This window comes from Anas platyrhynchos, chromosome 6 (assembly GCF_047663525.1).
Source record: "Anas platyrhynchos isolate ZD024472 breed Pekin duck chromosome 6, IASCAAS_PekinDuck_T2T, whole genome shotgun sequence".
In the NCBI taxonomy this organism is placed as follows: Eukaryota; Metazoa; Chordata; class Aves; order Anseriformes; family Anatidae; genus Anas; species Anas platyrhynchos.
In genome coordinates, this window is record NC_092592.1 from 19428609 (window position 1) to 19455164 (window position 26556).

General features: G+C 47.3%; 1 protein-coding gene across 30 annotated transcripts in view; it reads left to right on the forward strand.

Moving 5' to 3' along the window:
• Positions 1-26556, forward strand: part of CAMK2G (calcium/calmodulin dependent protein kinase II gamma) — a 109305-nt gene that overhangs the window by 53017 nt on the left and 29732 nt on the right. For all 30 annotated transcript variants that reach the window (XM_027459811.3, XM_027459830.3, XM_027459829.3 and 27 more), the window contains 9 exons: positions 9355-9409; positions 9971-10036; positions 12391-12463; positions 15665-15767; positions 16646-16729; positions 17574-17668; positions 20171-20293; positions 22565-22648; positions 23302-23344. In XM_027459811.3, the coding sequence (XP_027315612.1) occupies positions 9355-9409; positions 9971-10036; positions 12391-12463; positions 15665-15767; positions 16646-16729; positions 17574-17668; positions 20171-20293; positions 22565-22648; positions 23302-23344 (726 nt within the window). The remainder of the gene's footprint in view (positions 1-9354; positions 9410-9970; positions 10037-12390; positions 12464-15664; positions 15768-16645; positions 16730-17573; positions 17669-20170; positions 20294-22564; positions 22649-23301; positions 23345-26556) is intronic.

Here is a 26556-nt window from a genome sequence, read left to right on the forward strand (position 1 = left end):
AATATCTTTTGTTCATAGCTCAAACTGAGCACTTCATTATTTTGACCTTCTTCAAGGCAGTTATTGTGTCCCAGCTTACTGCAGCCTTTGCTGTGAGGAACTGCGTGCACTTACGTCTATAACAACAAAAACATATTTAAGCGAGGCTGATAGTAGCCAAGTGACAGAGCCAAATTCTGGTTCTGATTTCTGCCTCCATATCCTTTTCTGAATTGCTTCAGAGTTAATTTCTTTGAGGGAATTTATAGCAGCAGTGAAACGCTGTCTCAGCATCTATCAGAATTATTGCTTTTTCAGGTTTTTCCTGCTTCGGAGCTTTTCTCTAAAATACACTTGCAGTTGAATTCTTGTAATTTTAACTTCCATCTTCTTAAATAATGAACTGTGATTTTGGATAATTCCTTATTTAACATAGGGAGAAAATGGCCCAGAAATCTCGTGTGGATTAGCAGAATTTATTTTGACCCAGTTCAGTTTTATTTCCTTTGACAAGTGTGTCCTCCTAGTACCTGTGTCTCGTGGGAGTGATTTTAATGGATATTTATTTAAAATTACAAAAAAGCTTCCAGTCTTACAGTCCCTGTGTGCTTAAGTGATGGCTATGATCAAGGTGTAAGTTGCTGTAAGGACAGGGAAAGATCTGGTGCTTGTGTCTGCAGCCCCTTGGAGAATCCCCCAGCACTCAGAAGTAGCCCGGGTAGAAAGTGGGGTGCCTGGCCTGCCGAGCCAGCACTGGTTGTGCTAGCGTCATGGTGTCAGCCACCACCGAGGTTTACTCGTTCCTCAATTGCTCATCACGACAAACTCCTCTCGCAGAGCAGGCCCTCGCTTTTCCCCACCTTCTGGTGTTTTCCTATCACCTTTTTTTTTTTTTTTTTTTTTTTTTAACAAGAGATTTGAATTGCTTCCTAAGTGAGTATGAAAAAAACTGTAGGCTGTGTTTTGCTGTAAACAGCAGATTTCCTTGTTTTCATTTGGCTGCAGACATCCAGGCTGCCTTTGCCAGTGGGACAGGAAGGATGCCGTGCCCGAAGAGTAGCTGAGAGGCCGGGCATTCCCCGGTGGTTTGGCTGCACTTGCTCCCTTGTGGCAGCTCGGTGGTTCCAGGTGGGATGCTCCCAGACCTGGCCAGCCATGTCCAACTGCTGCCTGCGCTCTGAGTCACTGGGGGCTGCTGTTCTCAGCTGAAACCCAAGTGGGGAGTGGGAATGGTGGAAGGGAAGAGGCCTTGTGGAAGAGTTATGGTTTGTGGCTTTCTTAGCTGTAGAGCTACGGAGCACAGGTCAAGCCAAGGTGATCTTGGCTTGGCACCTCTAAGTTGCTCTCCTGTGAGCTGCAGGTTGTAATTCACTGCTCACCCAGATGTGAGGAGGCTCCCCAACACTCCAGGTTTTTATTAGTCCAGCTTCTTATTTCTCTTCCTTCCTTCTGTTTCTTTCACTAGCTATTGCTTACTTACCCTTTGTTTTCTCCCTTCTGCATCCTCTGCCTGTCATTTTGCCTGTAGTTTATAAGAAGCATTTCTCCATAATCCTGCTCAATTTGGGGCTGGAGTGACAATTGCGTTTTCTTCCTTGCCAGGGAAGTGTTTATTCTGTATGTCTGTGTGGTCTGTGCTAGCGAGATGCTCGGGTTGCATTATTCATCTCTCTAGCTGGGAGATTTAGCCGTACTCAAGCAATTCCTTAAAAAATAAAATTAAAAAAAAAAAGCAAGTGGGATGCCAGCCAGCTCATGGGGCTTAAACTCAACAATACTGCAGAAGGCAGAGGAGGATTCCCCTGCCGTTTTTCCCCTGGCTGGAATAGCACAGAGGCAAGGGAAGGACCCTCCCTTGGGGCTGTCCCTGCCCGAGCACCAAACAGGTGGCTCCCACAAGCTGTTTTGCCCTGATGATGGACATGTGAGTAGCAGAGCTGCAGCACCTTGGGAGGGACCTAAAATTTGTTGTGGTTTCTTTTTTAAAAACATGTTATTTATTCTAATGAAGTAGATGTTTTCTGTGTATTTTCTTTGAGATAGCACTGAAGTTGGCTTCTTGTTGTTACTTGATTTTATTTAGAAAATGCTCCAATATAACATTTGTGGTTATCAGAAGTGCTTGGCTTATCTGCTAGGCGGATAATCGGAAATTAATAACAACAGCTCTGGATGGCCCCGATGGCCCTGTTATCGGGAGAGTAGGAAATCTTCCTGCTAACGCGCTCCTTGGGCTCATGTCATGTTTGTGTAGGGCACAGGGAATGTTATGGATCGTGTACTGAACTTCAGCCTCGCACTACAGGCTTTGCAAAATGAAAAAAAAATATTTAGTTGGCAGTGAAATGTTTAAAGGCACTTTGAATGTGTTCTTTTCTTTACTTTTTATCTGTGCAGAAGGACGGGTTTCTCAACAGGAAAGATACTGCTCTCCCTACAGCTTCTGTCTGGGCTGTGGATTGCTGTGCACCCCCAGGAAGGGCACTGCCTTGACCTTATTATTTAGGGTCAGAGCATTAAAAAGGTTTCAGTGTGAACAATGTGGAAAGAAAAACAACAGCGCGTGTGGCATTTCATGCTCCCGCAGGACTCTTCCTTGTCTTTCCTCGCAGTGTTCAGCAGCCTGGTTCCTTCTGAGCGGAGCAGCGCTAACAAGCCCTTCTTCTCTTCCATTTTCCAAAGCTTTAAAACTGCAATTGGTGTGAAATGCTGTGGGCCTGGGGAGTTAGCAGCTAGCTGGTAGATATCCAGCATCCTCTAACTGCTCTGTGGCAGATTCGGAGGCAGGAGGAAGGAATCGGTGATCCTGAGGGACTGGTTAGCAGCAGCACGCCCCATCCTGTTAGCTAACTGTCCTGCTGCTGCTGGTTACCGCCGCAGCAAAGCTGGTCATTAGCTGCCGGAACAGATCATTTCGAGAGGATTATTTGCGTTACACAATTTAATGCTCTTTAATAGCAAATTTTTAATTAAAAGGAGAGTCCTTTTGGAAGCAGCCTGAGCAGCTGCAGCTGAATTCCGTGTGTTTAATGTAATTAGAGCAACAGCTGGGGCAGGAGCCGAGCACCCGGCTCCCAGGCGCTCGCAGGTTGGCGGTGGCTCCTCGCGGGACGGCCGTCCCGAGTGATGCGAGCCATGTGGGAAGGCAGGCTCGGGGCCGGTGGGGCACTTCCCGGCCCGGCTCTCGGGCTGGTGAGCAGCTGGGGTGCTGGGCTGTGGGTGGCAGCCATCTGCGCCAGCTCGCTCGTCTCCTGTGCTGCCACAGGCAGCGGCGCTCCGTTTACAGCCCGCCGGGCCGTGTGGGTTTGTGTCTGTAGCTGCAGCATCTCCTGGCACAAGGGAGAAGATCTTTTGGAAGAGGACATCAGGCAGCTTTTAGCCTCCAATTTTTTCTGCTACTGGCATGCTCTGTCTCTTGAAATATGCCCCTTGTGGTATCTCTTTCTTCCTTCCGTTCTCTGTGATACAGGCAAATGTCTGGCTGGGAGCTGCTGCGAAGTGAAGCTGTGGCTGTTTGTAATGAGTGGCTGACCTTCTAATAGCATCCTTCAGTCCGGCAGATCCCAGAGCACTTTTAAGTTTGCACTACTAAGGCCGTGTGAAAGAGTTAGAGCACTGCAATTACCACGGCCCAGGAGACAAGCAGAAATCTCTGTTGCCTTGTATTGGCTCTGCTGCAGGTACTGCAATGAAGGCGACTTAAATTGAGAGCCCCTTAATTTGAGAGCTGTTACATAATCACAGCACACACTCTTCGGTGGTGCAGAGGTGGTTGGCCAATGGTGTGCATTATTTTCTGATAACATCCAAATGCTAAATGCTCTAGGATCACTAGTGAACCTAGATTTAGCTTCCAAGGTCAATGTATCCTATCCTGGAGAGCTGTCCTTAAGGACAGGGAAAGACCATCAGTATATAGGAGCAAGTGTGTTTCAGCCCACATCACCTTTTCCTAATTGTACAATTAGGAAATTTCATGTTCCGATGTACAATTGTGAAGAAAACACAAATCACCCCATGAAACTATTTTTCTCCTTGTATTTTTGCCTTGTGCTGTGACTTGGGTAACTGCTTTGCTTGCAGAGTTTACTTGCAGCAGGTTGCCAGAAACCAGGGTGCCTGAGAAGAGCCTGTGGCAGGCTGAGCCCCTGGCAGCCCCACTGCGCCCCTTGCTGGGGTCTGGACATGGATTACGGGGGAGAGCTCGTCCTGGGGCCTGGGGAGGCAGGCCCGAGCTCCTGGCCTGCTGTTCTGGAGACGAGTAAATGGTGATCATATTCAGCACAGCAGGCAGAGCAAAGGGAAGATCTGGGTCACATGAAGGCTAGCCATAAGCTGATTGTGACCCAGATGTTAATTGGCCTTTGAAAAGTGACCCTTTAAAAATAAGATGCCAGTAGCCTTTCAATGTACTCTTATTTTCCTGTTGTGTAGGTGAACCTCAATAAAAATTGAAAGCTTCCTTCTGATTTCTTCGTGATTTGCTTCAACTTTTGCATTCGCTGTCTTGCTTTGCGTGACTCAGCAGCGACTTGACTCAGGCTGCACCCTCTGTTTTCAGGGAGCCTTTCCTCCGATCATTGGGTGCTTTGCAGCGTGCTGGGGCCTCAGGGAGCTGCAGCTGCCTGTACCAGGTCACTTCGTTCAGGAAGGGATTGCAAAATGTGGTATAACTGTTTCTCACTAAAATGCTTTGCTTTCTGTAGCTAATAGCATTGCTTATTGATGTGTTTTGTTTTGTTTAAGTGTATGTGCATGAGGATATTGAAGTACTTTAAAGTATCAGCTTGAAGTTTTGTTTTCGAGGCAAGATTTCCAGGGAGACCCTGAAGGCAGAGCAGAGAAAAAGTAATATTCACAGCATGTGCTCTTAGTAAATGCTTGAACTCCTGGTGCCAGCTGCTGGGAGGTTCAGGGAGTGTAGCTTGTCCCCCTGAGCCTCTCGCTGTGAGATCAGGCTCTTTGAAATGCTCTGGGGTGCATTAGGGCATCAGACCCACACAGACCCACACGAGGCAGAGAAAATGATTTGCATAGCTTACATTTGGCGGGGTTGAAGATGTGGGTTTCTGAGAAAGGGGGTGGCTTGGTCTCCCAGTTCTTGTGTTGTTAGTTACTTTTTCCAAGAAACCAGCATTGTGGGTGATGCTTTCTGTACTGGTGGTACCCGTTCACGTAGGACGAGACCTGTAGTTTGCTGGTGTTGAGGCTGGAGAGCAGACAGAAGAAAATGAAGCTCAAACCAGCCAGCGAGGCTGTGCCTTGCATGTAGTGATGTGTGGCAGCTCTTCCTCAGGGCAGCTACAGGTGTGCACCTAAAGGAGGGGCAGTGTTAGGCAGCAGGCTGTGTTGCACAGGGGGAGTACCGCTCCTGATTCTGCTCCTTGGCTTAGCAGCTGTCCTGGCGCTGCTTTCTAGCGCTGTGGTTTTTATTTATTATTTCTGAAGTTATGAGTAAGACGTGAGTCTTAGAGAGTTAATAATGTGCTCAGGGACTGTAGGAGCCCTCTGTGCTTGGTGCAGATAGAGCTGGTTTCTGTGCTCTGACTAAAACCTTGGGCAAAGTCTTTCACCATATCCTGTAACTGATTTAGCGCCTTGCTGTCGGACTTGCTTCTGTTTTCTTTCTTACTCCTCTCTGCTTGTTTGTGCCTGCTAACCTTCAGAGTAAGTGCTCTTTCCTCCACCAGAGACCTTTGACATGGGAACAGTCATAAGGTGACCCCGAGCGCGCCTGGTGCTGGCAGGGGCTGATTTCCTACATCTGTACAAATTCCTGCGGTAACAGTGTTTGTCTGGGGAGGAAGCACGGTTTGAATTGCTGCTTCTGGGCGACAGAAGCAGCTAGTAGAAATAATCTGCCTCATCCTCTGGTGAATAGAGTGAGGTCAGGTTCCTTTGGCAAGTACCGGGCTGCTTTGTAGCTTGGTCGCCTTTCAGGAGCCCCCACGTTCCTGTTGTGCAACATCCCTGTTGCTGGGACCCGAGGCGTTACACGGGGTGTGCATTTGTCAGGCCTGCTGTGCTGGGCACAGGCAGCCCTGCCCCTGACGAGAGCGAGAGGAGGGGTCTGCAATATTTTGGAGGAAAAGAATAGCTGTGTTAGGTTTTATTTTGGATTGATCACTTTTTCTTATGGATAGTCAGCTAGTGTGGAAATGCACCATGTGCTCTTGCAGTGCCCCACCAGGTATGGCTTCTGTGTCTCCCCATCAGCACTAGTGTGAAGCAGGTGTGGGCTGCGAGTGAAAGTCACCAGAGTTTTGGTATATTCAGCCTTGTCTTCACCTTTCTCAACCCCCCCACATCACCACTCCCCCTCCACAGTTGAAGCCCGGTGTTTTGAGCTGTTGAGCTGTTGTTAATTATTCCTCTGCAGGGTGGTGGTGCCCGCTGCCATCTTTCCCATTGCTCTTCTTGTTTCCATTACCCCCGGAGCTTTGTTACCTCAGCACATCAAATCCTGGCAGATTCTGTTCAGCACTGCTTGGGGAGGTGGCGAGGAAGCAGCTCCCTCGTTAAGTTAATGGCTCCTCCTGCCCCTGAGGCCCATGCTCTTCTGTGCTGGGGCTGTGGGGTGCTGTGCTGGGGCTGTAAATGCAATTCTCCGTCCTGCTCTCACGGTTCCACACCTAACTACACAAACAGCGCCTGGCTGACCTTGAAGGCTCTTTCTGCTGCCTCTGCCAGTCTTTGCCAGCTGAGTTGCTGCTTCCTTCCTTTTTCAGAACGTGTCTGACAAAATCCATTTCCTCAGGACAGAGAAGTAGCGCCAATCAGCTCCTTTCTGTGTTATTTTCTGATGGAACTTGCTGTCTGCGTCTGTGTGTCAGAGTTGACAGCTCACTGTCTCTCCCTCCAACCTGCAGACGTGCTTGCTGCTCCTCGTTCCCAGCCCCTGCTCTGGGCCCGCTGGTGGCTGCCCTCCTCCTCTGGCAGGGCCTTGTCCGTGCTGCCTCCCCCCGGACTCGCCATTTCTGGCAGAGCTTTGCTGACCTTTCAGGTGCCAGAGGGAGGCAAACGCTTTCTTGCATGCTGAGCATCACCTGACGTGACCTTATGAGCACATTCAGCTTTCCTTGAAGTTTCACCATCTGTTCACCATTTCCTTCTCCCAGTGTTCCTTTGCAGACTTCTGACTGTGTCCTGGGCCTTAGGTCTTGCTGATGTGGCTGTCTCGTGTGTGCACATCAAACAGCCTTCTGCACTGCACTGAAAACCTCATGGCATCGGGTGAAAACCTACCCTGTGCTGGAAATCCAAGTGCTTGTTTCAGCCACGTTCTGCCCTGACCGGCAATCTTTCCTCCCATGGAGGACCCTCCTGCCCCGTAGTTGTGTAGTGCCACCTCAGCCAGGCTCTGCCAAGTGCTCAGGAGGCAAGTTTGTGCACAAACACAAAGCGGAGCTGTGAAGAAGTTATTACAAAGCAGACCAAAACTGCTTATGTGGTAGAGATAATTATTTTTGTTACCTGTTTTGCTGAGAATTACGGAAGGAACTCGATTCTTACAGGTCCTGTCTCTGTTTTCCTGCTGTGGGAGCAGTTGTACCTGGAACCCCTGCCGTCCTGTTCTCTGACTGTGCATGCTTGTTGGCAGCATTGTGCCCCTTGGGATACTCCCAGCCCCCCCGGTTAGATGCAGAGGGAATGCTGAGGAGAAGAATTTGGTCAAGGGAGCAGTAGAGAGCTTGCAGATTAAGTCTGGGAAAAACAGGAGCATACAGGAGGAGGGACTAAGGAAAGCAGGACCTGCCTTTAGGGAAGGTACTCGAAGTGCTCTCTGCCCTGCTGTGCTACGCTCAGTCCATGTGTCTCTGCATGTGGAAGTGTGCCCTGGCAAAGGAGAGCTGCAAAGAGGATTAAAGGAGAGCACTGAGAACATCTGCAAAAGCTGTTCCTTATGAGAGAGCCTGTGCCAAGCGCTGGTTTGGAGCGGTCCCAAGGTGGTGCTGGTGGCAGACGTCACGGGCCATAAGAGGGGCAGGCTGACCTGGTGCTGGCAGAGATCATCGTCCTGTTGGGGAAAGCCAGGACAGGTTGCATGTGCTTCATGTGGGGAAGAAGGGAAGACAAGGAAGGGATGCGAGGTGCCGTCAGAGCGACAGAGCACGATACCCCTCTTGTACAGCTGAGAAGATTGATGTACTTCAGGCAATGGTCGATTACAGGGTGCTGCGGGGGCTGAGACCCAGCCCAGGCTCAGCTACTTGTGTGAATCCATAGGGAAATCCTGGAGGTGGAGTCCTGTAAATAGCTCCTGGCCTAGGCGGGGAGTTGGGCTTTAGGGACAGAGTCAAATAGTATTGCTTGGTCCGGACTCTGATGGCAGGGCTAACAGTGATGTTTGCCAGCAGGGGAGAAAAGCAAAGAGGAGAGGGGGGTAGCAATATGAAACTGAGCTGTTTTTCCTCTCAGGTTGGAATTAATACCTAGAATTAGGCTAGAATTAGTCAAAAAACATCAAAGAAAGTGAGCTTTTGATTCAGACAGGAGGAAATGACACTGGAGGAGCAATGCGGCTCTGCTGGCTGCACAGATGCAGTTATTGTTAGTGCCTCCTTGTAACGGGGGGGGAGGAGGGCAGAGCCCGAGAGCCCCCCCAGCACCCAGGGACAGCAGCCTGTCACGGGGCAGCTCAGTCCTGGTGGAGAAGGGGGCAAGCAAGGGGAAAAGAGAGGTTAAGTTAGGGCATAGGAGCCAGAACTAGGAGGGGACGGGTGAGGAACCTGAGGGGGGTTGGCATTTTAAGAAGGGGATTGTGGTCAGATATGTCCATGGTAACAAGTGCATCAGAAAAAAGAGGTGACAGAGGCTCTGCATTTGGGGTAAGGGTTTGGAGTGTCAGTCAGCATGAAGTCAGGAAAAGGAAGCGAAGGGAAGGTGCTGGATGCAGTGAGCTTTGTGGATGAAAGGCAGAAGCAGAGGGACAGCACTGACGTGCAGCTAGGGTTGGAAATGGATTTTTGCTCGGCTAGTATTTTTTTTTGGTATTTTTTCTATTTGGAGGTTCTGAAAAGGAGGTGGGGAAATAAGAATGGGTGGGGAGAGACTGCAAAATGTGTGCATGGAGGAAAGAGTGGGTAGATGTGAAAGGAGGGCTCTGAAGCGTTCGAATGCCTTTGACCATTTGCTCTTCTCTGAGTTTGTTTTGACGCTGGGGAGGGGTGGGTGTATGTGAAGGACACCCATCTGTTCCTCTGAGATAACAGAAGGAAGTGGGTCACTAAGTGAGCACACAAAGTGAAGGACAGGGAGGATTAATAGACTGATGGGGTTGAGGGAGAGCTTGGTTCTGTGGCTAGGTTTGATTTGTGAAGTGTCATATTTGCTCCACGCTCAGTACATCTCCATTTCTTGGTTGTGTTTTCGCAGTTCGGCTCCATGACAGTATTTCAGAAGAAGGTTTCCATTACCTCGTCTTTGATCTGTAAGTGTCTTTCTTTGGCTTTGATGCTTCATCAACGACACAGACATGCAGATGGTTGACTAAGAGTTGGAATAAAAAGCACCTGAATTAATATAATTCTCCTTTTCTCTTCCACGACCTGCACGTAACTAGTCCACTTGACAAAACTCCCTTTCCTGTGTGGCAGGGGAAAAAAACGCTCCTGGCAGCAGGTGTGGGATGGCCAAGGGCAGCTATCCTGTGCGGGGTGGCTACATCTGACCTTTGTCTCTAAGACTCCTCTGCCCCGACTTGGTGTTTAGAGCCCTGTAGAAGGGCACGGGCAGCTTGGGTGTGGTGCATCCTCAGTGCCCTGTGCGCTGCTGGTGCAGTGATGGCCTGGGGGTCGTGTGGCTGTGCCCCTGCTGGCTGTGGAGCTCGGCTGTGGCTCCCCAGTGCCTCGGGTTGCTGCAGAGGCTGCTTGGGGCTGGCTGCAGCAGGGCTCCTGGGGAAAGGGTACAGGCAGGGAGGCAGTGCCAGTCCCATGCAGCCTCCCAGGCAGCCCTGGGCAGGCTCTGTAACGTCCCTTCTTTTACACTGCAGGGTTACTGGTGGGGAGCTCTTTGAAGATATCGTTGCCAGAGAATACTACAGTGAAGCAGATGCCAGGTAAGACTGTTTCCAGACCCTTCTGTGCGTGTGCCATGTGTGTTGGCAAGCGGAATGAGTTTCCTGACCGCTGTTGTGCATGGCTTTGTTCTGAAACTCTCGCTCCCTGTCTGGAAAAAGCAATTCCTCTTTCTGCCATTAGCATAAACTATTGTCACCGCTCAGCCTGACTCACTGCGGCCCTAGCCCTTGCTGCCTGCAGATGCTGCTGTCTCGGCGTGCTCTTTGCTGGGAGACCTGTTGCTAGCGGCTTTGTGTGCCTCTGACCTTTCTGGTGGCTGGCGACAGCGTGTCCTTACTGAGCAAATGCAGGGCAGAGCTGTCCTCTGGCTGTGTGAGAGCGGCGGCTGCCTGGCCTCTGCCTTCCCGCAGCAGGGCTTCCAGTGATGTGCTGCTGCTTTTGGGCAGAGCTGGTCAATTTGTCTGTGTCTAGGTAATGGTTTCTGGGGTGGGAGGGGAAAGGAGGCTTTGAAGGCTATGGTTCTGTGAGGGCCCTCTGACGGTGAGCTGATGGTTACAGTGAAAAAAGCGTGTGTGCCTTTCTGTTTCGGTGTTAAAAGGACTTGAAGCTGTGCTCTTCTTGTTCTGTGCCCCCTCTCTCCTATATGTAAGCTTCCTGAAATGGACTGCGCTTGTCCATGTGCTATTAATTCAGTGAGTGACCAGTGTAGCACAGCTGAGGGTGCCCCTGACCCGTCTGTCTGTCGGAGCACCTGGAAACAGACCTGGGGTTGGGCAGAGAGAGGTCTGGAAGTCCTGTAGATGTCTTCATTGGGGTGTAGCGATGCTGCAGGCACAGCATCTGGAACAGCAAGACAACCACTCAACCCATCCCACCTTGAGGATGGGAAGTGCTGAGGTTATCAGCAGCAGCCTTCCCCCTTGCCCCTCTTGCCAGTGCAAGTTCCCTAAAATGGTGAGGAGCTGGCAGAGACCGACACTTCTCAGGAAAATTTTGGCCAGGCTAGGGGAAAAGGCAAACTGTCTGTAGCTGTCCAAGCCTTCGTGGGGGCGCTCAGCCCTCTGAGTTGCAGCTGGCCAGGGCCCGAAGTGCCCAGGATGACAGAGTGAAACTCCTCCCTTTCTCTCCCCATGCGGAGCTGAATTCCAGAGCAGGCTGGGAGAGCGAGGGAGCGAGCTCTGTGCCAATCCGCCGCGCTTGGCTCGCCTGGGACACCTCACACTTTTGCCATTTTTGGCCAGAAAATCTCTCTCGCTCAGACTCGGCTGTTCTAATTATACATTTTTGTTTTGGGAGCGGGGAGATATTCATGGACTCCGACCCTGAGGGCTGTACTGCCAGCTCTGGAGGGGCGGGGGTAGCAAATACACAGTGCTGCACCTCCTCTCCTCTTTCTCCCCTCACCCTCTTCCCATCTTTTTCAGTAGCCAGTTTCCCTTCCCTGAAATATTTCCAATCAGTTCCCCTTTGTGGAGCAGAATTTGATGAGGGACTGGTCCTGCAGCGCAGACACGAACCCAGAGCTAGCTGAGTTGCCCCCATCTGGGTGCTTCCTGCCCATCCGTGCGAGGTGCCACAGCCCCTTGCTCCTTTTCCACTCACCTAGGAGCCGGGTAAATTTTGGCAGAATGGCTGGTTTCAGCCAGAAAGCTCTCCCAGGGGCACGCTGTGCTGTTCCAGCGCATCAGGTGTGCATCAGCGGGTTACAGCAGAGCGCGGCAGGGACGGGAGTTTGCTGTGAGCCAGGGCAGCGCCGCGCACTGCACTCAACGGGGGCCGAGCCTGCTTTTCAGATCTCTAACCCCTTAAGTGGGACCTGTACTTAAAAGGCACCCAGCAAGCGGGTGTGTGCACACATTGTGTATGTGAAGTGCTTGAGATGCTGCTCTGAAAGCTTTGCAAGCTGGCAAGCGCCCAGGAGCCTTCATCCCGAAGTTGCAGGAGCGGGCTGCTGCTCTCCAAAGTTTACTCTGTGTGGCCTGGCCCCGCTGGATGCTCCCCGCAGCGCTTGGGCCGTGCTTGCCTGGTCTCAGCTGCTGTTCACAGATCCGTGGGGGCCTCATTGATCCTCTGTGGGGTGGGCAGTGCTGGCTGAAGAAAAGCGAGATGCGTGCCGTGGTGGAGAGGAAGGAATGGAGATGATGGTAGGTAGGAGAGGGGCTCAGTGGTCCTGCTGCAGCTGGGATATTTATCGCCCTGCTGCTGAGCGGGGCGGGGGGTGTCCAGCAGTGACAGTGCCAAGCTGTGGCAGCTAGTGGGCCTGATGAAGGGATTCAGCCTGGGGGCCTGAACTCTCCCAGGTGCGAATACAAAAGATAAGGAAATGGTCAGGGATGAGATGCCAAGTTGGTCTGTACATGTGTAACTGTGTATCTCTCCTTTTATTTTGCAGCCACTGTATTCATCAGATACTGGAGAGTGTGAATCACATTCACCAGCATGATATCGTGCACAGGGACTTGAAGGTAATATTTCCTCCGTGCCACAGAGGCTGAGGAGAGCAGCCAGGGGATCATTGGAAGAGGCAAGACAGGAATAGTGTGTTGCCAGCTGGCAGGGCCTTCTCTTTTTTTTTTTTTTTTTTTTAATCCCCCCTCCACTAGAACTGGGCTCAGAAGTTCCTCAAGTACAATTTTCATTCCTTCAGATTTTTCTAGAGGGTGTACTGAATTCCCAAAGAAGTTTTCTGTCTTCATGAACTTTGTCAGCTCTCAGCCTCTCCGAGGCATCTCCAGGATGGGGTAGTTGTGATCTCTGGGGAGCAATAGGCTTTCAGAGAAATTTGGGTAGGATTCATTATAATGAAGGACACTTCCTAGTCAGCTGTTGAAGAGATCTCTAGAGACCTGGGGCACTCTCTGTTCAATCTGCCAGGATGAGTTTGTCTGCACAGAGCACGTATATTTTTATTCTGCACTGTTGCCAACCACATGCCATTGGGCTAGGACAGAGATGCACAACAAGAATTTTTCATGTCATATCTTTCTTCTCTCATCAGTAAAAGCATTTAATCTAAAACCCAAACTGCTGGCCAGTTAAACCCTGCGTGAATCGGCCACTTGCCACATTCTGACACATTTATAGACCCAGAGCCCCCGCAGTAGAGTTGCTTAAACTCCCTTCCCACACAGTGCCAGCTGTACTGGGAGCTGGGCAGGCTCCAGAACGAGGGCTTTGTGCGGGAAGTCTGCCTGCCCTGCAGCCCTCGCTGTCCAAAGAGGGAATGGTGATGACCACCAGCGGCCCAGTGAAATTAATGCAGGACGACACCTGCTAGTTATGTTGGTTTGGGATTGTGCATAACAGAAAGGTATAAAAATACTTGGCCCAGAACAAGGTGGAAATGTGCTGTGAACTCATTGGCAGCGTTCTCCCACAGACTGGTCTGGGGAAAGGAGTCACTGCCCATGGCAGGTGATCTTTAGGGTCCCTTCCAACCCAAACCATTCTGTGACTGTCCCAGTGTTTTGATCTAGCAGACAGCTGTAAACCTGTAGCGGTTCTGGCAAACTCCCATGCAGCACTGTTGGCTTTTTGATTTGGAGCACTATGGAAAGGCGAAAGTGATCTCCTGCGGGATGGCTGCTGTGAGTTATAGCTGACACCTGCTTTGGGAAAGGCAACCTCCACGAGGCATTGCTGCCCTAAGTTAGGGCCTCTGTGAAAATACGTCGTGTTTTCATTAGGGACTGGTAAAAGTTTCCCTCTGCATCCTGCGCTGATACACGGTCTGTTTTGCTTCCCAGGTTTTGTTTGTGTGAAAGTTGTGAACCTGTTTAAACTTAGCAGTTGCTGGACACTCCCCACTGTACTTAACATGTTTTCTGTTGCTTGCTCCAATTCACTGAAGCTATCCAGGCCTGAGGAGTAGCCATTCCTTTTAGCAATAAATGAGCCCATGCTCTTTATTTAATATTCCAGTTCTTTGCCAAAAGCTTGGCCTTTGGGATCAGCATGTAATAACTGCAGAGCTTGCTTCATGTGAAGTTGTCTCTTGCACCTCCCTCTCATAAGCTGTTTGGCTGTCATGCTCTTAAAGAACTTCAAATATTGAGCTGCCCGTGGGGACCATAAAAAATTGGGGAATGCATTCACATCCTTACCAAAAAGTGCGTGAAACCTGAGACAATCCATATGTTGGCAAATGTGCATGGATAAGCACCCTTAGCCTAAGGTGTTTGTAGCTGTATTTTAGAAGCAAATAGTGCTTAGCTAGCATAAGCCTGACCTAAATTGCAGTGTTTGAGGCCAAGCCCAGGTGTGATCTGAAGTTGGAAGGGATTTCCAGAATACTTCATTGGCCTTCAGCTTTAGGGACTTGTTTACGCTGGCAAATTTTCATCAACATGGTTTGCTTAACCCAGTCTTTCCCACATTCCATATGGTGAAAAGCCAGTGGCATTGAAATGTGTTGAGACCCAGTTCCCCTTCCTTCCATGCTGCTTATGGCAGGGACTGCGGTGGGCAAGGCTGGCTTCCCTTCAGAGCAGAAGCAGAGCACGTGCCCGGTACTTCAGGGCAGGTGAATGAGTACAGCCTCTTGTTCCTGTCAGGCAGAACAGGATGGGAGGGTTGCTGAGGGATGAAATGGTGAGCAGGCTGTGCAAAGACAGACCTTTACCACGTTTGTGGAACTGACATGAAGTCCTGTTTCTGGATTTCTGGGCTTCCATCTGGCCAGGTTAAAAACTCAGGCTGATAGGAATTGCACAAATGATCAGAAGGGAATAGGATCAGAAATCCCATTTGTCCTTCTTTGTCTCCAAGTTGGGTTTCCTGTTGAGCTGTGAGAGCCACCACCTTAAAAGCTCTGGGCTTGCAAAGGGTCTGTGGTAATGAGCTGCTCTGGTGCTTCGGGGCAAGCTGCTGACTGTCGCAGTACAATTTTTGGCTATGTGGTGAGCCTTCTGCTCAAGTCTTGCACTGGAACTCTACAGTTATGATTCAAGTTGGGTCCATGGTGGGGGACCCACGTCTGTCTCCCATTCCTGGCATATGAGAGAAGTGTCAGGCTACCTGTAGTATAGGTGGCAGTGGCAAGATAGCGTATTTAACACTGCTGTAAATAAGGACTTGTAGCACGAAAAAAACAGCTTACAAGAATACTCTGCTGTTTTCCTTTTGCCAATTTGAGGCTGAGTTTTTTTCCTGTAAGGGATGAAAGCTACCGCCTAGCTAGATGATGCCTTCCTACATTACAGCTCTGTATTTGGCAGGCCTTATTAGCATCATATTTACTTTTCCAGTGCCTTGGGGACTGTGTAATGTTCATGGGGAGAAACATCACTGTAGATTGTATCTGCTGCATCCCATTCTCCCCCCTCCCTCCTCCCCTCAAATTACTTTCTGCAAGGACGACAACAACAAATTTTGGGTCCTGTGTTGCAGGAACTGTACTGTCAGTGCCCTCTGCTGTCAGCTTGTAATGTATGGGCTGGGCTGGGAGAGACTCTGGCTCCTATAAAGGATTTTTGTTAGACCTGAGTGTTTTCTGCAACTCTAGGTAAAGGCCACTTGTTACTGTTGTTTTGTCTTCATCTGAACAGCTTTAGTATGTGCCTCCTATCAGCAGATTGATTTTAATGATGTGAATACAGAGGTGGGAGGCTTTGATGAGGATATCAGTCTTTCATTCTTACCCCTGTTTTTTTTCTTCTTCTTCCCAGCCTGAGAATTTGCTACTGGCAAGTAAATGTAAAGGTGCTGCTGTCAAACTGGCTGACTTCGGACTGGCTATAGAAGTGCAGGGAGAGCAGCAGGCCTGGTTTGGTAAGAACGTTTGAGGTTTTCCAGTTCTGCTCACCATGGAGGCTGGTTGAATCACCACCTCCCTGAGTGTTTTCTCTCAGCTCTTCCAACACACTTGCATGTATTTGGCATTGCTACTTTTCCCAGCATCCCAGCCCCTGGGTCCTTGGGCATGAACTTAGGTGCAATACAGGAAAGAATATGATGAAGACAGAAAAAAATGGTCTATGTATTCCTCCATTTTTCTTGTCGGTGTTCAGTAGATATTAGTGTCAGAGATGAATGCAGTTGCTAAGTTTAGACCCTGATCCAAACTTTCCTGCTACTTAGAAGCGTAGAGATCTGGAATTTTGTGTGGTCATTTTACAGAAATGCACTTGAACTGACTTTCTCAGGCACGTTTGAATCCGACCGTATCCATGTTTAGGTAAAACATAATTAGAAACGAGACCACCTCAGGCTTAATGTTAGCTCTGAGACTGCAGTGCTGCAGAGATTCTGGAGAGATGGTGGCTGCTCTTGGTCTGCCCACACCGTTTGGGAACAGGGTGTGTTCCATCAGTGTTTTAGCACTTTCACACTCCAATCCAGTAAATGTAACAATGATATGAAGCAAGAGAGATGTGTAGCATACAGGGTTGTGCCCAGCTGGCTGACATGGTCCCTCCTTGTTTTCCATTCTTCTTGCAATACATAGACACTCAGCCTCATCTATTTTTCTTTACTTTTTTTCCCCTTTTTTGTCCCTTTCTGTTGGTCTACCTAGATGTAGCTTTAGGAAACATGGGGCAGGGATGGTGGGTTTTGAAATTTTTTGGTTACCATTAGTTGATTTTGTGATACAGCAAGATACCTCTTAAGCTTGAGGATTGTACTTCATGTTATCCCTTCCATGGCAGGGTTTGCTGGCACTCCAGGCTACCTCTCCCCTGAAGTCTTAAGAAAAGATCCATATGGAAAACCGGTGGATATATGGGCATGTGGTAAGATTCTGTCAAAACATTTTATTCTTAATTGACACCTTTTCACGTAGAGGAGCAACTCCTTACAGTATATTGCTGGGAGGGTGTGCAGTGCTGCTGCTTGTTGGGTGGAGAGGTGAAGATGCTTGAGAATAAGCACCTTGTGTGGGAGGAGTTAATACTGGAGCCTGCACTCATTTGATTCTGGCTCCTAATTCTTTCCTTAGGCCATTCATCAGCTGTGTGAGATGCAAGAGATAGCACTTTCTGTGCTTTGCAGAGTCAGTTGTTCAGGCCACTGCAGCAATTTCCTATTACACTAACTGTGTAGAAAATGAAATACTGAAAAGAGCTGTAAACGTATCTGAGACTGATAAGTTCAGAGATATGTGATATCAGCGTTGCCTGACATGGAATAAATGGTTCTCTGCAGGCCACGAGTGTTAGTTTTGTCAATGACATTTGTCCCAAGACCATGCACAGCAAGTGTCTAAAAGCTGATTCCTTCCTAAAAAGTCCCTTGCTGCACAGCGACCCCAGGGGATGTGCCTTCATTTATCCTGAGAGCAGCTGGGAGCTGAGGCTCACCGGCCGTGGTAGCAGGGGAGGAGGGTAGAAGTACACGATGTACCTTGTTCTAGCTCCTGGCAGATGGGGTTCAGAGCTGAACACGTAGTGCTGGGATGAGGTTCAGCAGAGGAGAGCTTTGTACTGTCTTTTAGTACCTTAGAAAACTAAATATGATGGCAAAAGATGCTACAGAGCAGTGATTGCCTTGGGGACTGTCAAGAGGGAAAGTAGATGGGCTGAAGGAGTAATTGGCATATTAGCCTAACCATAGTGTATCTGTGTCTCTCCCTCCCAGGAGTGATTCTGTACATATTACTAGTGGGGTACCCTCCCTTTTGGGATGAAGATCAGCACAAACTCTATCAGCAGATCAAAGCCGGAGCCTATGACGTAAGGGCACTTCCTTGCTGAGTACCTGCATGGGTGTAGAAGCCATCCAAAACATGGCCTTGTCTTGGCGTCCAGCAGCAGGCCCTGAGCTGCTGTGCAAAGTGATGTTTGGCGTGTTCACACACCTCGTCTTCACAGCCTGGGATACGGTCCCGTTGGGGACTACTGAGAGGAGCCGTGGACAGCATCGCAGTGGGCACTGAGACGTTGGTTAGGGAAATGCAGAGCTGGAAACGCAGATGGTGGGCACAAAGCAGTGAAAGCATAGCCAATGCTAACACTTCAAGGGAAGCAGAGGGGAGGTAGAATGAAGAAGGCTCTTCATCAAGGCCTGATTAAAATTGTTGGGAACTGTTCTGAAGAACTTATTCTAGCAGTGCAAAGTGTGTGGAGCCCAGTGAGGCGGCTTCGCATGGTGGGAGCCTTTGGGAGGAGTGGCTGTGGTGGGGTTGGTGTGGGGGGTTGGAGGCTCTGGTCAAAAGCCAAGCACTTCCTGAAAAAACTTCCTGAAACAGCTCTCAGAGAATGGCAGAACTGAGGTGACTGAATGAGGGGAGTAGCAAGGAGATGGGTGCTAGGGAGCAAAGGTTACGCGGGGTATGGTCTAGGTAGAGCAGCTTGAAAGTCTGCCATGAGTTCTTCTGAGCGAAGAGAGGCTTGGGAGGAAAAAAGTAATTCCTGGAAATCTTAGCTCACAGCCTGTAGATGTGAGTGTTCAGCAGAAGTTGGGGAGTTCATTTTGTGGGCTGCATTGGGGTTTGTGGGGGGAAGGGGTTGAGGTTCTGCTGGACCTGGGCTACTTCCCAGCTTCTTTGCCTGAGACCGTGAGAATGGCTGTACTGGTGAGAACAAAGGTCTGCCTGACCCCATGCCCTGGCTCAGTGGCTTCCTGAGTGAAAGAAAAGTGATGTCTTTGTATTTGATAGCCTTAAATAGACTTGTGGTCTTCTCTTGCCTTCCTGCCCCTCTCGTTCCTGTGTTCTTTCTGTGTTGCTTGTTCATGTTTGAAGTGTTCTTGCACTAATGATACTGATGGGGGTTTTCAAAGCACTTCAGGGGTTAAATAGCCAGCTTTTTCTGTAAGTCGTGAGGAGTGAAGTGCTGGATCCCAGTGCCTCCAATACTTCATCTACCTGTTGCTTTTGGATTCTTATCTATAATGAGCTAATTACAGTAGTTTCTTCCCCTGTTTGCATGTCAGAAACCAGCTGAAGTTTTACTGATGCTCGTGATCCTGGTGTCCTTACCCCAGCACTGGACTCTTCTGTTGTCTCTTACCTGTAGAGGAAGTGAATCATGTATTGGGTCTCGTGCTGTAGGATAGGGATTTTTGCAAGGCATTGCTATGAGTATTTCCAAGTTAGTGTGTGTTGGGGGGAAGCGTTGTGGCTGAAAGCTCAGTATTGCCGTTTCTCAGTAGCCCCCTTCAATGTTTGCAGAACAAATTGCATAATGCTTTGCTGCTGTCTGAGGACGCAGGAGTGAGATGACTGAACATGATGGCTGTATTTTCATGACCCAACGGAGCGAAGTACAAAGTGCAGGAGAAAAGAGATGGGATAAACTTTGTCTCAGTGTTGTAGTACTGTGAGGAAGCACTCAAGATAGATCAGTCTTCTCCCCTTGTAAAGACGGGACAGTTAACCCAACAGCAGATTCATCTTTGTGGTCTTAAGTTCACCTGTGATTGTGCAGCTGTTTCACAGCAGTGAGACACGCTGCATTTAGTATTGGCATGCTGTCATCTGTACCACATACCAGCATCTGGAGGATGGCATAAGTATCTCATCATTACTGGAATTATAGGAGAGAGCAGTTAACCCCTCGTGGATGATCAGCAGCTGAAATACTTGAGATTCTTTTGTTTCCATGCTTCTGTGCTCTCCTCCCCCCTTGCATCTCTCTTGCTCCCCAAGTAATGTTTTCTAGTGTAGTAGATGCTTGCAAGCAACTTGCTGGTGCATTGCTGCACCTAGGTGGCTGGTATTGTTCCAGTATGTTGTGTTTTGTGGCAGGGGAAGCATACCTGATGGGAGTCCTATGTCAGTGGTTATTGCTTTCACAAGGTTTTGCTGTAGTGTTTATGATTTTGCATATGCTGTTATAGCTTCTGAGCATGGTGGAGGAAAAGCAAGGTCGGGTGTAAAAGGTAGTACTTGTGTTTATGTCAGAACTCTGTTTAAAAGATTTATGAATTTACCTTGACTGCTGAGTATGAAAGAAGTTCAAAGGTGTTGAGTGGTTCCTAAAAGGCTTTTTCAGCTGTTAATTTTCCTGCCTGTCTCTGGTGAATGGTACAGGTGTGTCCTGCTGTCCAGTACCTTTTATTTGCTGGATTACGTATAATTTTTATTCAATGTGGCTTTTCCCCAAAATGTATAGTTTCCTGCAAAGATGTTAGCCCTGATATTAAAAGGGCAAAAGCTGGATTTCAGCTGTGTAGGAGGGAGAATTGGGAGAAGATATTTTTAGTTCATCATCTCTTCCTTCTAACTCTTTCAGTTCCCATCACCTGAGTGGGACACTGTGACTCCTGAAGCGAAGAATTTGATCAACCAGATGCTGACGATAAACCCAGCAAAGCGCATCACAGCTGACCAGGCTCTCAAACATCCATGGGTCTGCGTAAGTGTTTTTCTCTATTACAGATTGATTTGTGGTTTACTCTGAACTGACATGTCAAGAAGACTTAGCTGCAGAGGAGCCCAGAATATTTTAAATCTTCCAGATTGTGATTTTCAGAGGCTGACCTTCAGTAAGCCAACTTTGTCATGCTGTGGTGCTTTTATTGCCACTGTAGGGAGACAAAATGCTGTCTCCTTTGAAAAGTTTGGTGAATATCTACAGTTTCTGTTATTCTCCACATCTTCTGTTCCAATACGTATCATCCTAAAACATCAGATGGAGTTTCGCATCAGACAGAAAATTTTAGGAATATTTTCTTCATCTCTACTTCAGCTTATTGCATTGCATCTTTGCGGTGTTGGAACGTTTCCACCGTGATGCAGCTTAACTGGCTGTAAACCTGACAGCAGCAAAACCTCTTTTGCTGTTCTTCCCATATAGACTTTGCATTGCCAGACCCCACGCAGGGGTGTTTTTCTTGTTTTGTAAAGTTGGCAAGGAAATCCCAGAATGCAGCAGGGAGCAGGCGTAGGGAAGGGCAGCAGCGGCACTCTTATCTCTGCAGGAGGAAATAGTTCCACCTAAGTCTAACCAGATGCTCTTGTAATACCATAGCATACTTCTGCTTTCTAGGATGTGTCTATGTTGCTTAACTCATTTGTTCTTGAGAAATTGTGGCATTTTTTTCCTCTCACCACAAAACAAATTAGCAATTTAACCTAATTTATGTGAACATCTGTGTAACAGTAGTGTAGTGTGAGCTGTCAAGTGGCGAGTCACTTGGAAGTCAAAACTTCATGCTGTACGCTAGCTGAGGCTTTGTGCATCTGAGTTTTTTTCCCCGCTGTGCATGCTTTTAATTAATAGTGGTTTCTTTATATTTAACTTTTGTCCCAATGCCTGTAACCAAATCTCTATGTATTATAACTCACTCCTGATTGCAATGTAATCTATAATGGTTTAAGAGAGGCTTTCTGTCTCTTGATTTATCGGGAGTTTGAATTCACTTCATAGCCATTCCAGTCTCTCACCCAAACTGCCTGTTGTTAAGTCTGCTGTTTCTGTGTGCCCTGCAGCTTCCATATACACAACAGAGATGTTCTTACCGGAGATGTGCTGCTCCTCTGAAGTAAAGGAGGTGGCGAGTCTTAACATTTTATCTGAATCACTGAGCTTCTTGGCATCTCTGAAGTGTGTGTGCTGACTCTCTTAAGGCAGGATTGAACAACTGGGCACCTGTGTCACTCCAAAGGAGGCTGGATGAACAGTGACCATTGAAGTTGTTAAAGGGGACAGTTTAGCTACCTTCTCCCTCCACACTAAGGTGCATGCTGCAGCAGGTGACTAGCTTCCATGTCAGGATGGAAGAGATTTCCCATGGAACTAGCTGATCTGAGCATTGTTTACAGTTCTTTTGGGTACTGCAGGTTTTCTTCCAAGCAGGAGAAAGGTAATGGTTGGTTTGAACAGTCTGATCTGCCAAGTTAGTTATTCTTCCACTGTCCTTGTAAAGGGAATACAGGCTTGCAGCTCTGTGCAAGAGCAACAGCTCCTTTGGCATTAGTCTCTGGTTTCCTCATGTGCTCTAAATGCCTGGCACCATCAGTCTCTGGTTTCCTCATGTGCTCTAAATGACTGTCAACACTTCTGGGAAGTTCTCTTTTTGCTGCTGATGGGATCCTGGTCTACTGTGGGTGACAGGTGTGCATCACTGGCCAGAGGTTGTGCTAAGGTTTTGGCATTGGTGCAATAGATCCATGTTGTTATTCCTCTTAAACACTGAAAATCTTTGTATGCCAATCTGATGCAAAGATGCTGAGGCCTCTGCTAATCAAGCACTTGCATTCAGGGAGCTGGCAGTATGGCTGCCACTCACTATTATTTACTTACTGCTTGGAATTTTCCCTTAAAGGTTGTTACTAATACAATCTGCATCTTTTTCTGCAGAGCTTCCACCTCAGTCCCTCATAGGCATGCTGTTGGTTTGACTTATCATATCAATATTTTGACCCATTCGTGTGTCAGAGAGACAGGGAGTGCTGATACTCATCTGTACTTATAATAACCATGCTGACTTTAACACTATTTGCTCTTTTGTGATATTTGTAAGTTAAGAACTAGCTGCAGTGTTTTGCAGCCCTGCAGTGGTGGGAGCATCAGCCGTGTCAGTTTGCATGTTCTGGCTATGTGCAGGTGGAGAGAACTCCCCTGGCTGATTTGGTTAGGGGAAGCTGCTGATTTTGTTCAGTTCTTTTTTTTTTTTTTTTCCAGCAACGATCTACTGTTGCTTCAATGATGCACAGGCAGGAGACTGTGGAATGCTTGAGAAAGTTCAATGCTAGAAGGAAGCTGAAGGTAAGAATGTTAGTTTATAGGTGTCTTTTGTTTTTAATTTTTTGAATGTGAGCTAAATGCATTCCTAACAACAATATTTTTTATGATTAACTCACTAGTGTTAGGGAAGTACCTTTTGTGGTACTCCAGTACTGGGTATGAAAGAACTGTATTGAGGAGCTGTGTAGTTTCTTTATTTGAGGCTGTAAGTTTCCCCTGCCTCTTCTGCTGTATAATCACCTTTTCTACTTCCCTGCAAGAGAATTGAAGGAGAACTATTTTTAAGTTTTGGTGATTTTGAGTTCTGATCACTTAATCTTTTCCTCTTAGTTTATCAGATACATATAGCTACAGGAAAGCCTCTGGATTGTGTATGGAGCAGCTATTTGTTATTTGAGAACTAGAAAGCAGTGGTGTTTCTAAACACCATTCTTGGTGCCATTTTACATGTCTTAGACTATATCCTGCCCAGCCTCTGGGCCTATTGACAAGTCGGACTCTGAGAGGTCCTATGACAGGTCTAACGGCCACGACCTGGGTATGCTAGGTCTTTCCAGGGCAGCACTGGGATGCCTCTGCTTTGTTACCTAATTCTCTCTATTCTCCACAGATAGCCTAGCCCCTTCCTGCAGTGAGTGACACTGTTTGTTATCCCTGCTTTCTCTTCCTCACAGGGCGCAATCCTCACAACGATGCTTGTGTCTCGGAATTTTTCAGGTAAGATTTTACTGTTCCCATCCCTTCCCTGGTTTTGTTTTGTGTGAGTTGTGGGATGTTTTAACCGGTCTGAGATTGAGTAGGAGAGGAGTAAACATGCCCAAAACTTGTTATGGTGTAATGGTGGTCACATTGTCTTGGCTGGTGACCAGTGTGAAAAAGGGAGTTTTATTTTTGAGAAGCACCACATGGAGCTGTAGTCTGGCACGAGAGAGAAGCAAAGTCAGCTGTTACGATATTTTGTAATTTGGGGAAAATTCTAGCTGGTGTTTGTTAGTTTTCCTGTCTGAAACCAGGAGTCAGGAACTCTGACTTGGTAGTAATGATTTCTTTAGACCTGACGTGGGGAGACAGGACAAGTAGAAATGTTGCTGGGGGGGGAGGGGGAAAAAGCTATTTGAGTATTGTATTACTTTGACTCGGCAAAAACAGGTCTGAAGCATCCAACTATTAGAATTTTCCTTCCTGGAGTCTCAGAAGTGTTTTTCATCCTTTCAAGCTTAATAACTGGCAGTCTGGCTTCCACCCAACTGCATTACGTAGTGCACTTACCGAAGACGCAGATCTCAACATGCAAATCAGTGCTTTTTGGAAGATGATTGTCTTGGCTCAGCACATTTGTGGTGCACTCTTATCTGTGTTCATTTCCATTTGGGTGGAAAACCTTTATTTGCAAGTGCTTTTGGTTTATGGGGTTGTCTGCTTCTTTGCCCTCACTGCCATTTTTTTCTCTTTTAAAAAGGATGATCATTGAATCCATGAGTCAGATTTTTATTGCACCTGACTCCAGTTACTTTCAAGTGCAAGTCTGCTCTATGCATTATAAGTGATGATGAATGAAAAGGAAGCATATTAATTTCATCTGCCTGTTTACTAATGGTGGAAACCAATCCTTACATTGTGTGACGTTACAATAAATATCTAAGTGGAATAAAAACCTCTGTGAAATCATCATTCCAGCATTCGAAGGGCACACTTATGCATGCAGTCTTTTGTGAAATCAAGGCAATGTTTTTAACCTCCTATATGGATTCAGGTGATTTCAGTGGTGGTTATCAAATTAAACTACAGAATGTTAAAGCAAGGTACAATTAAGGAAGAGCCTTTAATAACTTCAGAGTTGTTTTGCCTTGCTTCTTGCTTGAAATTGAACCGATGTGAACTTGAACCTACCTAACTTCTACGTTAGGACAGACTGTGCAAAAAGTAAATGTGACTACTGTCATTCATTTCCCCTTCACTGTATTTCTGATTGTTTCAATTGCAAGGACAGAATCACTTCCTCCGTTCACTTGTCCCAGGATTACGTTATGACAGGATGTGGAAATTATACATTGTTTTCTGAGAAGGATTTTGAAAGAACGGCTGGGAACGCAGAACTGCAGGGCTTCAGCAGAACCTTAGAAAACATTCTTTTGGGTTTACTGCTGGTATGATCAATCTGATCTGTTCACACAGCTAGCTAGTTTTTACTTCACTTGATGATTCTGAAATAGTTTATTTTTTAAACAGCAGTTTTAGGTTCATTTTTAGTCTAGAAATGTCACTTCTAATGAAGCTGCAGAAGTGCTTGGGTAAGAACATCTCCTGTGGCCCAGATTTTGAGTACATGAAATGCCTGAGAGAAGGGTTCTCCTTAATGGTGTGTGACCTATGCAGCCACTTATTCCCTGAGCTAGTATTAAGGAGGAGGAGGCTTGCTCTGCCTTGCTCATTCTTTTGTCTCAAGGGCTGAAGCTGTTGGATCCCCTTCAGTTAACAGCTGAAGAGAAGAAAAGGAAATCCTAGGTGTTCTGTAGTGAGTCCTGCTAAGTTCTCAGTATGAGAGAGCTTTGCTTTGAGTATAAGCTCTGATCCCAGGTAATGAGATGCTCTGAAAAACTGTCCAGAAAGAAATACGAATTTAGATGCAAAGCATTCACAGCATTTGTAGGTAGTAGCTATTCTTAATATCTTGATGCCTTTTGGAAGTGGAGAGATCAGCTTAATCTAGTTTTCTTTGCGTGACTGTGTGTAACATAACCTTGATTATTATTGTTTTGTTTTCTTTCTTTTTTTTTTTTTTTTTTTGCTTGGGTTTCTTAATTGCTGCAGTTGAAATACATACATCTGATGGAACTGAAGAGTAATGGCACTAACTCAAAGTCAAAAGGTAGAACGTCCAACTGGGAGCTTGGGATAGAGCTCAGACTCTTCCAATCATGACAGGTCATCCAACTACACTTGAGAAGTCCTGAAGCAGTACTTAATTCTTTCCCTAAAGACCTGGAGGGGTTTTGATTTCTCTAATAGAGTGACATTGTTTTGTGGGCCTCTTAAAAGCTGCATTCCCAGTAAGGAGGGACCTGGATCTATGAAGAGAAGCTTTTTCCTGTCTGGGGATGAGATCTTCTAAAACTTCACAGATGTTTTGAGCCAAGAGGAAAATGAAAGCTCATGTGACCCTGGTATCGATTAATTAGGTGAGGTAGTACTATCTGCAGGAAATAGCAACGATGACAGGATTTAAGAGGGTTTCTCCTATCTCCTCTGTCAAACATAGTGTGCCTAGGAGTTCATTCATTTGACAGTGTAGTTTTAACTTGTGCTTAAAGGGTCTGTAGCACTACTTTTTTTCCATCAAAATATCTTTCCTTTGCAGAACAACGAAGTTTCTGTTTTGTGAGTAATCTGTTGCTTGCTAGGTTCCTTTTGTGGGGTCAGCTCCTAAAGGGTAAAGGAATGTGATCTGGCTCCTTTCCCCAGTTACAATATATTCAACAATTAATATGGGCTGTTTGTGGTTCTTTTTAAAACATTGTCTCTTAGCAGCTGTAGGCTATTTATTAAAAGCAGATACAGTTGCATTACTTTGAATCTAAGTCAGGAAGCTGAGGTTCTAATAAGGTTTGTAACTCCTGTCTGCTCTGTGGTGTGTATTTGCTCTGCTGCGAGAGCATTGCAGGATGAACTTCAATTACGGGATCTTTGGAGTCACATCAGGGTATGCACATGCTGATTTGGGTGATCACTTGTGACTTCTGATGTTCAGACGATCCAAGCAAGTATTGATGTGACCTGATCTGCATTTGCTTACAGAATACAAAAGTACAGTCGATAAATCAATTGATTAGATCATAGGCAAGTAACTCCTAAATCATCTTCTGAGAAGTAAACATACATTTATTGCCAGGAGAAAACTGGCAAGGTTTTCAGAGATCCCAGATAGCTGT